Raw genomic sequence first — 15420 nt, 5'->3', positions numbered from 1 at the left:
CGGATGTGCCGGCACCGGAAGTTGTATACGCGTATTGCGTAGATGTCCCCCGCCGGCCCCGCAAGACACCCGGGAGTCTGCTCTGGTAAGTCTTGGGGGCAGTGGTAAAACGCATCGTGCGGACGGTCACTGGCTGCGGCGATGCGGGTAAACAACCTCCCCAGCCGGTGACCGTCCGCACGATGTGCTTAGACAACCTCCCGTGACGGCACCCCCCCCGTGGAAAGTGCTGGCAGGAGAGGCTGTCTGAGCGTATCGGAGAGTAGGATGCAGGTCCCCTGCACCGCTGCGGGGGATCTGTATCCTAACCCCACTGCATGTCCCAGGCGTCGGGCGCTAGACCCCGAATATAGGCCGCACCACCACTTTAAAGACTTAAAGTGGGGGGAAAAAGTGCAGCCAATACGGTATGTATATATATCCATTTGTCTGTGCCTGTTATTTCTCTGGAATACTTGCTATATTCAAAATATCAGTAACTATGCAGTTTAAGCTTAACAAAAAGCATTGCAAAAATATTCAAAATATGTTAAGTAGATGTACTCAATTCAATTAACTGGTAAACGAAGTTTCAAATATACACAAGAACAAAAAAGATTACAGCACATATTAGACCTTGACATTTAAAATAACTCCAAGCAGTGGAGTGGAGCAGAAACCAGCAAAAGCTATTTGGTTTAACAGTTGGAAGTCATAGGAGAAAAAAAAAACTATTATGTTCTGAAGACAGACTATAAAATCTGAACTTACAATGCACCGGGCATGAGAAGCAGAGTTAAAAAGTTCTCATCCTAATATCCTTCAGAAAAGTAGGCACTATTGGATTCTTATTCAATTAGCAGGCAATATTATTATTTATTGTTTTATATAGCGCCATCAAATCCCATAGCACTGCTGTATTTCCATAAGCTAAGACAGTAGACAAAAGATATAATTTAAAAAGGAAAACAAACACATATACTTTAATAACAATGTATTTCCATGAACTTTACTGTTGTTAACATGTCAAACATACATGACATTAAGACTATTTTGAGTCAACACCCAAGTTGTGCTACTTTAAATGATATATGATGGGGAAAAAGGATAACAACTTCAAGTCTACTCTAGGTTTTTAAGTCTACTCTAGTCTTAAAATGTGTATTTTGATGGGTTTTATTTCCTGTTATAAATCATTTTCCTGGCTAAGCATTCTGCAATGTTTGTAATAAACAATATAATCTGTACACTCAGAGGTCAGAAATTATAAGAACTTGTAACAACAATTCGGACGTCCACTTTTTTATTTGTCATCAACAGCTATGCTATGATTGATTGAAGGTACTCATGGAGCCTTGGCAGAACTTTATCTCCAACTCATACTCTTCTCTTTCAGGGTTTACCATGTCCGCTCCCTGTCCAGTTCCCCTCCCACTCCCAACCCATTTAATGTTCCACACCTCATATGGCTAACTATGCCCCTTCATGAAGTTACTCCTTCAGGAGATGGACAGCTCTGGGTAGCCTACCCTGACAATGCGTCAGGTATGCATATTTTCAGAACAAACCTTAAAATTTAAGAAGTAACAGCGAAAAGATGCATAGAAAAAATTCTACAAAATTCTACGTGCTTAAGTATGAAGCTAACATTTAAATTTCTTTTCATCGCATTAATGACAAATCTATCTTTTGAATATTGTCTTTTTACTTGGACATTTACAGCCAGCGATATTGTAAATGTTCACATTATATGAGAGTCTATTCAACGTAATTAGATGAAATATGTCTGAGAATAGGTGTACAGTTAAAGAAGTGATAAAGGTCATTCATTTTATTGTGCCATTCGGTAGACTAGCTCAATTTTAATCTATAAACAAGTGCTACAAGTGACCTACAACAGACTAATACAAATGTAGGATTTTATTTTAACTGATCATTTACATAAAAAAAACCATAAAACACTTAATATGCAATTTTACATTCTCAGATAACCTAAATATAATATTTGACCATGAAATTAACCAGTCTGCATGATGAATATGGACAACACCTCAGTTTTCTATATAGCTAAAGGCTATTGGCAGAGAATGGCTAATTTTAGTAAAGTCAGCTCAATAATGATTTAGGAATATGAAAAAAAATCCATAGTTCTGAAATGCACTGAAATGTAAAACGATATTTGGTACTTATGTATTATCTGGTAGCCACCTGATGTTTTTTTCAGTAAGCATGCTTATTGCATCATCATACACCACCATACCCAATATTTTTAATCCTGTATATCACCCTCATAACCATTTTGTAATTTCATAATCCATCATGAATGCTGCTACTAGACATATCATACTTATCACTATACTATGTCTATTCTATTGACTTTCAAAGCTCTTCCCCTACTTACCTCTCCATACTCATCTCTAATAATACCCCTACCTGGCCTCTCCTCTCATGATGATCTTCATCTATCCTCTCCTCCAATTTCCACTTCTCTTGTATGCTTACAAGAGTTCTTAAAATCTGTCCGTCTTCTGGAATGGCCTTCCCAATTCTCCGGCTCATCCAATTCTACCTCTGTCTTAAGTACTTAAAAACAATCCCTTAAAACCTATTTCACCTTCCGTAGTCCCTCTGCTGTTATGAGAGTCTATTGACATCACTGGATGGGAGCTATTCCCTATTTATATACCCAACTCCATGCTTCAGTCTGGCTTTTGCCCCTGAGGAAGCCGACGTTTGTGATGGCTAAACGCACACCAGGTGCTTAAGGGTATTTGTGGGTACCTCTATGAAATTAATTGCTGGAATTTTACTCAAGCATTCGGGTTCCTTTTTTTGATCCATGTGTCAGGCACCACCAGGATTCAAACCTGCAAGCCTGTGGATTCTGGGTTTATCACCTATCCACTACTCCACCAGGTGGATCTTGGACTGCAGTGTCCTTCTGCCTCTCCTTGGACCATGCTGTTCCCTAATGCTCTTGAAACACCTGCCCCTCGTTTGGTCAATTAAGGCTTAATATAAACCAGGCATCAGCCTAGCCTCATTGCTAGAGCATTGTGTTCCTGGCCATGTGTACTGAGCTACTGCTTTGCTGCATTTGATCTGTCTCCTGTGTATGACTCTTGGCTATGTCAACGATCCAGTTTTGTGTTCCAGACATACCTACCTGTCCAGCTGCTTCCAAGCCTTGTGTCCTGCCTGAGAGCTTCCTAGCCGCGTGCCCTGCCTGAGGGCTTCCTTGCCGTCTGCCCTGCCTGTGGGCTTCCAGTTTCCTGCCTGTTTTTCTCCTGCTCTCTCTGAACACCTAAAGATGGCGCCTAATAGAAAATCTAAAGCTAAAGTAGCGCACAGCCCTGAACTGGACACATCAGCCGGCCTACATCCATGTTCTGAACCTGCCCCTGCATTGAGACTCCTACCTGATCCGGCACCGAGTGCCCTGACACCATGGTTAATTTCCTTTGGGGCTTATATGTCCGTTGGTTCATTTTAACTTCACTTCTTTTCTTATTTTATTTTGCATCTTAGCGGACATCTCAATTGATCTAATATTAGTCAGCGTAGAAATCCCATATTCCATAAATTAATTGGCATGTTTGACGTTTTTGCCTGCTGCTAATTAAGATATTTTTCACCAGTATAGTTTTATCTATTAGTAATGCTTGAATTACCTATTTTTGTGTTTCACCTACTATTAAATAAAATATATATTGTATTTAATTGTGAGACAAGCTACCTAGTATTATTGAAGTATATCTGTTTGGGAAACCCCCAATTCTGTTTTATCTCACTTTTTCTAATAGTGTAGGCTTTTCTTTTGTTTTTGATGATCATTCAAAACCTATTGTATCTCAAGTGTGCAGTATCCTCAGCTGTGATGGGCAATGTTTTCTTGCAATTATCCCGCTGCATTATGATGTCTAGAAAAGCGTTTAGTCTTCCTCCCTGTGAAAACCCGTTTGTGGCATTCTTTAATTTACAGACGTTTACATTACATATACTGAAATGGTCAAGGTTTTGGTTCTCTAATGCCATTCTCATCCCTTTGTAGTGTTATGTATGCTTTGTGTAGTTCAGTTTCCAGTGTAAATTCTTTAGGGCATTGAACACATAATGTTTAAAAAAGACTGTGACTTGTGTACCTCATATGTGTCAGATTCTTCTGCAATGTATTATTTGAATGGGGAAATGGAGATACGGTAATTGTACTTTTATCATTTGCTTTAAAAAGAAAAGGTTGAAGAACTTGTCTTCTATAAAGTGAATGCAAACATATACCCACAATGATGGTATAAATGTCAGTGTTGACCCTAAATAACCTTATAGTTTGTGTATCTAAGCCAGATTTCTTCAATCTGTAGGTAATATACAGAGAATACAAGGAGTACATCACAAATAATGTGATAAAAAGAATGTTTTATAGTTATTTTTATGGCAAATAGTGTGATTCGGGTATGTATAAGGGGTGCGTGTGGGTAAAAGAGCTCGACCGCGAGATAAACTATATGGGGCTGGTCTCCAAATGTTTTCAGGGCTGCTTTTCATTCCCAGTCCGGCCCTGCCAGCCACTTGGTTAACCCGAGTCACAGATGTAAGAGGTAGTCTACATATATAACTGTTAAGCTGTAAGCCTTGGTCACATACACACAATACACACATTTATATTTATACTGTATATACACACTACCGTACACGGTATGTAGTTTTGTATTTATTTTCTCCACAGTACACGAGTTATACTACTTCAGTCCACTTTCGTTATATCATATATACTGTTGCTGTGAAATATGTTTTCTTACTACTTATAATAAATAATTGATAGGTAATCAGTTTGCTTGGTTTTTTTCAATAAAAATCTGCCGTAATAATCACTTACAATTTTGCATACTATGTGTGCTTCATTATTTATAAAAAACAGGTGGCAAATTAGTCACTTTTTAAACTAATTTAAGGTCATTTTAAAACCAAAAAGATAACTCAACCAATATATCGCTAAGGCAAACATACATTAACAATAAACATTTGTTTATTTTTTTATCTTCTAGACAAGTGTCTAAACATGTATCTATAATCTGATCATAAATCTAATCTATTTCACTTTAATTTTTCTTTTAAGTGGGAATGAAAAAATAAAAATATCCGTATAAGCTTAGAAGCTGATACAGTCACATGAATAAAATTATTTGTTGAGAGATTTATTACATGCCTCAAGCAAAGGGTGTAGTTCTGGAAAACAGGAGGGGGTATATACGTTTGTATGTATGTGAGCGTAAATGTGTAGGTATTAAGTGTGTGTGAGCATGAATGTGTATGTATGAGTGTATATGAGCATTAATGTGTATGTATGAGTGTATATGAGCATAAATATGTATGTATAAGGGAATGTGAGCATTAATGTCTATATATAAGAGTATATGAGCATGGAGGTCTATGTATAAGGTTATGTGCGCATGGATGTCCATGTATAAGTGTATGTGAGCATGGATGTCTATGCATAAGGGTATTTGGGCATAGATGTGTATGTTTGTAAATAGTGAAAATGGATGTCTATATGTAAGTACATGTAGGCATAGGTGTGTTTGTTTGTATGTATGTGAGAATAGATGTCTATGTCAAAGTGTGTGAGAGCATGGGTGTGTAAGTGTGTCTGTGTAAATGCGTAAATTGTATGAGATGGAGTGTGTGGTAGCATGAGTGGTGTGAGAGGGAGTGTGTGTGTGTTAGAATGAGTGTGTATTTGTGTGTTAGTGTGTATATGTGTGTGTTAACTTGTGTAAGTGTGTTTACATATGTGTATGGATCAATGATTGTGCATATAAGCTTTTTGGGGGCAAAGATGGCACAGATAAGTTCTTTATGAGTTAGGATGCCACTGTTAAGCTGTTTGACGGCAAAAGTGGCACTGTGGGACATGTTGCTTTGTGACGTTGGGGGGCTCCAGGGCAATTTTTGCTTTGGGGACCTATGGTTTCTAGTTACGCCCTTGTTTTTGGTTACTTTTATTTTCTCTCTTTTGTTCTTGATTTTACGCATACCTAGCCTTAACACCAAGCTTTTCCTCTCTCATAGGTACTTACTTTACCTTAAAATCTCAGAAGTACATTTCAGCCTTTATTAGCCTTGTCAATTAAGTGAAGTTGGAATCTCTGCTGTGACATCATCTCTCCAATCCTCCAACTGGGGGAGAGGACGTCACTGCATGCTCTGCCATTTTGGCAGAAGTTTCCGGCTGGGTTATGTCAGCAGAGATGCGGATGAACATAGAGGAGAGAAGGTAAAAGATAGAAGAGGAAGAAGCTCCAGAAGCAGGATCATCAGAAGTGGAAGTGGTTGGCAGAGAAGATAGGGAAACATTTAGAGAGCATGAAAGAGAGTGAATGAGAATGAGAGTGTAAGAAAGCGAGTGAGAGTGAATATGGGCACGGGGCAACAAATTTTGTTCCCCCCCAAAAAAATACAGTCAAATTTTTAACCAGACCGAATGGCAGAGAAGGACATTTGCTTCCCGAAAACAAATTTGCCCATATCTCATAAGGACCATACCGAAATTGTATGTTTGGGGTTGTTTGTTCTCTTATGCAGAGAAAATTTATTTCAGGTTTCAGTTGTGGTCTCTCCTTGGGGATAAGATCAGACTGATATATCCGTAAAGGATTTTCATTTGCAATGGTAAAAGTGAGCTAAAACCTGAGAAGCTCTTGAGCAGGAACACACTATAGGGCATGATCTTAAGCTACTAATTGTTCTCAGTCAAGTTTTTTTTGCCTGCAAACCAAGCATTGACTAAGGTAAACCATTGTATTAAGAGAGTCATGCTTGCAAAATTACAATGCTATAGTAAAAAAAAAACAGTCGTAGACCAAGTTCAATTTAAGCCTTTTTCTATAACAGTGCTGTTCATAATTGAAAGCAAATGACCACATGGGATTGAAAAGCATAGGTTGGATATGTTATGCAATTAAACATTTCAAATAACACTGATATAGGCCAATTTTGTTATTCATAGGCTGTTTATTTCCCATTGAAATACTACTGGTCTCCTGGTTACAACTAGGCAGGAATATCAAAAGTATTGTGGTACTTTAAGAGTATGATAAGATGCAACCCATAGGATTTAGAAGTGGGATTGATACTGCGCAAAATGTTTGATGCTTGCATCTGACCTATGGAATGTCTAATGGGCACCTTTGTTTTATAGAACAATTAAAAAAACAAAGCCATGTCAATCACAGTATCTCCCAATCCTTCTTAACTTGTGGAAGACAGCTGGTTCAAGCTTAGAAACATAATAGACTGTAAGCTTACACGAATTAGGCTAAATGCACCTATATCCCAGAACATGTTCCACAAAAGCTTGACCCTGTGAATATCCAAATTGGGAAACCCTCAAAGGGACAAACAGGTCACGAGAGATACTAGGCAGAAGGCAGGCCGGGTTAGGTAATATAGTAGACTAGTCTCTGGGTAGAAATAGGGCAAATCGTAGATAATCGTAGTAGGACTGAACCTACTAAATACGGCACAGGCAAACCAAATTAGGTAACGCTGGTCAGTGCCACTTTTGAGAGCAACGGCTAACAGTCTTACCAGCTTCCCTTCCTCCCTATTATTTAGCTTATTGTTATTTGTTTTCTTTTCTTGTCACAGCAGGCGGGTAGTGTGTCCTTGCTGGTCTGGGTTGGTAAGCTACAGAGTTGGATGCTGGTGTGAAGGAATGCAAGTTGGGCTTAATCCTCCCCTGACCTCTGATGTTTTTATGGTCAATTACTTTGGCCATGCCCACCAAGCTTATGTTCAGCTGGTGTTTGTTTGAAGGCCAACACAGTTTATTCATGGTGTTTGAATAAAGAGCTGTGGCTTGTTTTAATCCAATATTTTTTCCTGTGTTTTATTAGGTTATAGGTGTTATATTGCTGGTGGGGTGTTAGAGTACGGTACACACTACCTTTATACAAGGACTGATTCTCCTTCTGTACTAGTATGCTTTAATGTAAAAGTTATTGTCAATTGTTTATCCTGTCATTTGAATGTTATTGTTAATTTTCACTCTTCTACAAATAATTGCACTACATAATTTGCTGGCACTCTATAAATAACATGTATTATAATGTAAAAACAAATATGAAACACTCCATACATATTTGTTGTACCTTTTGCCATGTAAGCTATGTTGCATATATATTTAAGTTAAGATGTTGTTTTCAAGAAAAATATATTGGATGCTGTATGTTCATATAAGGAATGAAGGTTTAAAGGATTTATATAACCTATATGTACAACCATTTTTGCTGGATTACTAACACTTAAGTCTGCTTGGTACAACTACAAATTAGACACAGGACACTGAAGATAACGTATGAAATTCATGATACTCAGTCTGCCACTAGACTATAAAATCTTAAGCCAAAATATTTATTGAATTAGATTTTTTCAGGCTAAACACAATTAAAATGCTAATTCGCTTATCATTGTGTGCAAAGCTCCTACATGTTCCACACCACTGTGCAATACAATGTTACAAGCATGAAATAAATAGTAGAACACCGCTTGTGAGAGCTGACAGTGTAAATTAAATTTTCCAACTTAACAATCACAACTTCTTTCAACAGGGCTAATTATTCACTTGGTCCACCATGACAGATTCTTTAGCGAAACCCAAGTTCTAGTTGACTGTGATGGTGTCATATTTTTCTGCACCCGGATCGGTGGAGTCATAGGTGCCTGCTGTGTTGTTTCTTTGTGGTCTAGAGGTCCCAAAATCACCTTACATCTTCAGTTTTTGTTCTTAAAGCAACGGAACCAAGCCCAAAAACTAGTTGAGACTAAGTTAAGGAGAGTTGCACAAGTAGCACTAGTTTAATGTTTAAAATACACAACGTTTACACACTCTAACACAATGTTATCAGCAAGTCAAATAGGACTAGAATGCAAATCAACACCAATTAAATGCATAGCAAAGGGAGACAGAACTAATAGATATTAAGTAATAACCAATATGGTATATGCCTATTTTAATACTCCTCTAACGTTAAGGTTCATTTTTGTTATGAGTGGTTCATTTGTCACAGACATTAACTGAACATGGATTTTCTGTAAGTCATAGGCAAGACTGCTTACTATACTGGGAGGCTCCTTTCAAAGACTTGACTAAATCAAGTCTCAGCAAAAACTACAGACTAAAAGCAAATAATACATAGTCGTCAGCCAAAATATCACGTAATTACACCACAACATGCATGTGAGAATGGCCAAACCACTTAACAACCAATTTATCAAAAGACAAAAATGATATTGGAGCACGCCATTGCCACAGGAAGTGCTGATTACAGCCAATCCTGTGCAACAACCTTTCCAAATAACCTGTACAAATTCTCTGTTAGACAATGGCCTTGGTATGCACATTCGTTGAGCTGCAACACAAGACTAAAGAGTGACGGATATAAAAGACATAGATAAATAGTGAAGGCTATAAGAGAGAGAGAAAGAGAAAAGGATATCAGGTCATAACTACATGTTACATCATATCACTACAGGAGTTCTTCTTGAAGTGTTTACGATTGTAATCATTAGATTTTCTAATATCTACACAATGTATAAATCCACAAAATCAAATCCACTCCTGTTTTTTTAAGTCTGAGCTAAGATAAACCACAAGTGATATCCTCAGGTTATTTGCTTAGTTTCTAGTGAATTCAAGGCACAATGAACTTTGGCATTCAACATGTAGGTTCATCTAATCAGCTAAAACATCCAATCACTTGTAAGGCTGAAAAGTGCTTAGTCTTTCTAAGATTCCTTAAGATGGTATAAGCTTTTTTGTAATGTGGAGATAACTCTTGACATCAAAAATAAAATCAGTACCTTCTCAGAAAGAAAGATTTACCCTGACGCTGACCTTAGCTACTGTGCTGCGCATAAAATAATCTGAAGATACTTATAAGCTAGAGAAAATATGATACCGTTAAAGAGTCACCAATCTCTGTGCAACTGTATATAACAAAGAAAAAGATTAATTAAAAAACACTTTTTATATTTAGCTCCAAATTATAAAAAAATTATAATCGACAAGATAAAAAAAATAAAGAAGTACTAAGAAACAGCATTAAAAAGAATGTGTCATACACTACAGGTAAGATACATCACACAGATTTTTATCATACAAGGAACATCAATTATCTAGGCCACAAACCACACGCTATGTATGACACAGGTTGAAACCTGCTGCACCAAACAGATATAGACAATGAACTACTTTTGGCTTTGATTATCTACAATTTGCAGGGTAAGGGTGCTCCTTTGAAATACATCAATGGAAAGCAAGTCATCCTTTAACCGATCAAATTTAACTGCATTTTTAATAACTGGATATTTCGACTCTGATTTACTCATTCTATTTGAACGAAGGATGCGTAATTTTCTTCACAAAAGTGCAATCAGCAATATCATTTCTTTTGTAGTGTGACATTTAATTTTAATATGAAGTAAAATACTTTGTAGTTTGTATATGGGCAAAAATTAAACCTGACAATAACATGTATATGCTCTAATATTTCATGATTTATGCAGCAGTTTGGATAAAATAACGTAATGGTCTTACCTCATTTACAGCCGTGTAGTAGTTATCTTGCTGAAAACGGGGTGGATTGTCATTTCTATCTCTCACAACTATACGCACTTCATGGAAAATGACTATACCAACTTTCTTATTGATACACTGAACTTGGACAACGATAGACTGGATGGACACTGGTGGCTGGAAGAACAAAAATACAAACATTTATTTAGTAGAACAAATATAGTGGTAAATGGGTTTTTGAGACTCCAACAACAATTGAATATGTTAGGACTTCTACTCAAGTCTTGTTAGTTCAAGTTGTATTTACTGAAGTACTAATTTGTTGAGAAGTTGGAATATTTCAACTTGCTACCTTGACTATGTAAAAACAGTGAACTTTAACAAGTTTCTGCTAATAGAAAGGAAAGTTAGCCTTGAATAATTAATTCTTGGAGACTTCTTGATGTCTCATTGATTTAGCTTCAATAACACAAGCTAACTCAGTCTAACTTACAGACTCATCAGGGCTTTCTCCTCATAATGCATTGTGAAATCATAAATAGTGCATGAGATGCAATGTTCAAGTCTCCCGCAAACCTCATACTGTACTAAATAAACTCAAATAAATGCATTAATTACACTTATTTGTGCGGCCAAGGGCCCTCTGTTCCCATATGAAGACAGCCTAATGGACATTATTGATTAAGCCTTCAGCTGCATTTCCATTGAAACTATTTAGCAGTGTCCACAAATTCTGCCTACAGAAAAGTCCACATTAACTGTCACAGTCATTGATATGTAAGGTACCCTTCAGTACTCACAAACAAGAACATGTTGCTTCGTACATACATCCAACATTTTGGTTTCAATGAAAAAAAAAACCTTTTTCTCACATTATAACCTTAATGAAAGTTTGTCGCTGTGTTGATCATTCTAAAAGATGGTAATTAATCAATACCTTAAGACAATGCAAACTAGCATTTCCTTAAGAAAGGAAGAAGAAACTCAAGGCATATACACATTATAACTAAAAATAATGTATGCATCCATTACTTCTATAGGAATTGAACAGATGCCTGTTATATTAATGGCTATTGAACATTGTACATGTTGTAAATAATTTCACCGATAAATCTATTATTTGTTTTTATCTGACCAAAGACTGTATACTTTGTACATTTTTTTTTAGAATTAACAATAATAATAATTAGTTAACAATAATAATAATTACATAGAGCAATACAACTTCAAAAGAAAATTTGACATGCTGTGTTTATGTGTAATAGTTCGCCATGCGGAAGATAAACCGACTATTTTAAATATCATGGGCTTAGAGCCTGGTACTGTAAGCATGGATTTGTTAATAACTATGTTAAAAATTGGTAATACAACGTATAGATTTGAATGCTCTACTGATAACATTATTTTATGCAAAACTTTCCATGTCTATTTGATGTTACGATAACATTGAAACCTTATGGTGTTCCAACACCCTTGTGTAAATGTGGGTTAAGGCAAACATCACAATACCTACAGATGTGCACAAAGATGCTACAACAGCCAAAGAGTTTCCAACACCTAATGCAACTCCACGAGAACCTGGAACTTTATCCAAGAGCCCTAGATAGCTAGCTAGGTCTATTTCACCTATTTTCAAAGGTCTACCTACATAGACCATGAACAAGGAACATCTGTTTTAGATGTCTGTCGACCTGCTTCTATAGGTATATTCTGTTTAAAATGTTTTTAAAAGCACAAAAATAAATATATAATGAAATAATTAGACTAAAGTCCCAAATATTAAAGAAGTCCATCCTAAAGGGGGTAACCCTAAAATATTATAAACCATAAATCCAGGGAGGAAGAACTTGCATTCAAACCATGATTGTATTAACTTATATTAGAAGCAGGTTCTGTCTGCTTTCAGCCCAGCATCCTCCCTTCCCAGGACCCTGGGGCTCCCAGCCCAGGATGTCTTCACTTTTCAAGTTAGCTTTTCCCTTTGGGGGTATTCCCGATAAGTTCTCAGATACAATTATAGAAATAGTGTCTTGGCAGGTGGATACTTTATCATCATTTTACAAATCTTTTAGAATAATTGCTTCACATCTTCACAAAACAAAAGTTTTCTTTTATTCTAGGTTCCAAAATATTGTAACTACTCAGTTTTGGAATTTCTTCTGTATAATTCAATGGCCGTTTTCTTGCTTATGTCTACATACAGATGCATCATCACATAGTATTTACAAGTGCTAGCATTATCTTTTATGAAATCATTCTTGAAACACATATAAGTGTCAGTGTATCATATATCATACCATTGTGTATTAAAACTGTTTCAGTTCTGTGGCAAAATGTTACCATAAATCTGTCAATAGTAGCTTTTTAGAGAAAATAAGTGGCAGATTTGGGAATATGCGTGTCTTGCTCATGGCCAACTCTACAAATCAAGAACTCTAAGTTTTAGATTGCAGAAATGAAATGGGGAAAATCTGTGGACAAATACACTTGGATTCATATATCATCTAGTCCATGCCATTAAATGTCTTATTTTTTATTTAATAGTTTTTTTTATTTATATGCAATGTACAAGTGTTACTACGGAAGGGGGGTATACACCACACACAGAGATAGTCAAGGATTGGAAGGTACACATGTAAGGATTGCGCACATATGAAGGGGAACTGATTGATTCTACCTTCATTTTTATTATAATCTTATATAAGATGTGTGAACAGAGGTATGTTCCCCCTGGTGGAACAACCAAAGCCAAGCTGAGGCTGAGCCAAACTGGACTTCCCTTCCTGACTGATGCTCTTTATGACCAAAGTAGAAAAGGAATGTTTTTTGCCATCTTGGCTCTAGCTGACATAACCTTTTTTGTGAATCCAGCTCAAGATTGTGCAATCTTTTGGAAATATAGTAAAGTCTTTTGGGAAGCTGCTGGTTTTTAACAACAGTCTGACCACTCTTAAAAAGCATCTATCAGTTTGTGTATGACTCTCGCCTACTTGGTATTTCCAGTCCGAAGCTAAATCCATTACTCTTCTTCATGTAAACTTGTGTAAGAATCATGAAATTAGCAATTTAAATGTCAGGTCATGTCAACTCAAGCCTGGTAAAACATCTCATGGTCAGTGTTCCCTCTAAGCTGTGCGCTTGTGCGCGCACACATAGCTTTCAGAGGGAGCGCACACGAACAAAAATTGTGCACACAACCAGTAGCGTACCGAAGGGGGGGGGGGGGCGGTCCGCTACCGGTTGTGTGCACAGCACCCCTCCAGAGACGGACAGTAATGTCCGCCGCTAGAGGAACAAGCTCGGTTGGGGAGATCAAGGATCTCCCTCCAACCGGCTTAAAATCAATCAAGGGAGCGGGAGGTCTGTTAATACAGACCTCCGATCCTGCTCCCTTGCGATGCGGGCGGCAACTGATGCTGTGCGTCGGGATTTGATGTCAGATCCCGGCGCACAGCACTGAAGCCACGCCCACCATCTTTACTGCACCGGAAGGAGAGGACACAGAAGAGGAAGAACGAAGAGGAGGAAAAGTGACAGAGAAAAGGTAGGAAAACACTCTGTGAGAGTAATGGGTGTTATGTTGTAGTTTAAACTGAATGTTTGTGAATGAGTGTGTGTGTGTGATAGCATGGATGTGTAAGTGTGTGGGGGGGATAGCATGGCGTAGGGAGGCTGTAATCATATTCCTATCATGCTCAGGCTCCAGCATGTACTGGCTGCCTGGGCATGATAGGAGTGAGATTGCTGGTAGCAATTATATATATTTTTTGTTCAATTTTAACCACACCTTTATTAAAAGTAAGTAACACACCAAAATTGGACAGAAAAATTCGATAACAATAATAATTTATATATATATATATATGATTGCTAACAGCAATCCCACTCCTATCATGCCCAAGCAACCAGTGCATGCTAGAACCTGGGCATGATGGGAGTGTGATTGCTGTTAATCATATATATATAGTATAGTATATATATATATATATATATATTGTTATTGACTTTGTTGTCTAATTTTGGTTTTACTTTTAATAAAAGTGTTTTTTATTTTTGTTTTTAAAGGTGTGGGGGGGTCATTTTCAGTTTCAGTCAAATGAATGCTAAATTTTCAGGTCCAGAATTTTTATTTCGGTGCATCCCTAGGTGTTATGTTGTACCACAGTCAATGTGTGCCTCTCTATATAGTGATAGGTGTTATGCTGTACCACCGTCAGTGCGTGCCTCAGTATATAGTGATAGATGTTCTGCTGTACCACTGTCAATGTTTGCCTCAGTATATAATGATAGCAGTTATGCTGTACCACCGTCAATGTTTGCCTCAGTATATAATGATAGCAGTTATGCTGTACCACCGTCAATGTTTGCCTTAGTATATAATGATAGTAGTTATGCTGTACCACCGTCAATGTCTGCCTCAGTATATAGTGATATGTGTTATGTTGTACCACCTTCAATGTCTGCCTTAGTAAATAATGATAACAGTTATGCTGTACCCCTGTCAATGTTTGCCTAACGATAGAAGCTATGCAGTTTTAAAGTGTGTGGGGGGGTCCCACGTACAGTATCCGCCCCAGGTGCCAAATACTCTAGGTACGCCCCTGTGCACAACAGTTTTTCCCAATTTTTTTTTTTTCTTTATGCGGCCTGGAGCCTCCGCTCGTGATCCGCTCATAATTTACTTAAGCAGTGAGAATTTCACCTTTAAAAAAACATTACAGTAAATAATACTGTTGTGTAACTAATACTACATTATCACACTATAATGTAGTGTTATTAACCATGAGCGAGCTGTTCCAAAAATATAGAATAACAATTTAAATTTAACGTTTGCAGAAGCATATTGTGCGCACAAAATTTTGGCT

The 15420-nt window shown here is 37.3% G+C and overlaps 1 protein-coding gene across 1 annotated transcript in view; it reads right to left on the bottom strand.

Annotated features, from left to right (window-relative positions):
• Positions 1–15420, bottom strand: part of LOC149299017 (protocadherin-15-like) — a 426255-nt gene that overhangs the window by 285758 nt on the left and 125077 nt on the right. The window contains exon 9 of the mRNA XM_089486827.1: positions 10577–10732. Within this exon, the coding sequence (XP_089342953.1) occupies positions 10577–10732 (156 nt within the window). The remainder of the gene's footprint in view (positions 1–10576; positions 10733–15420) is intronic.

This window comes from Sceloporus occidentalis, unplaced genomic scaffold (genome assembly GCF_023333645.1).
Source record: "Sceloporus occidentalis isolate IW3139 unplaced genomic scaffold, rSceOcc1.0.p SCAF_30, whole genome shotgun sequence".
Classification (NCBI taxonomy): Eukaryota; Metazoa; Chordata; class Lepidosauria; order Squamata; family Phrynosomatidae; genus Sceloporus; species Sceloporus occidentalis.
Note: the sequence above shows the minus strand (reverse complement) of the source record. Positions and strands in the feature narration are given on the sequence as shown.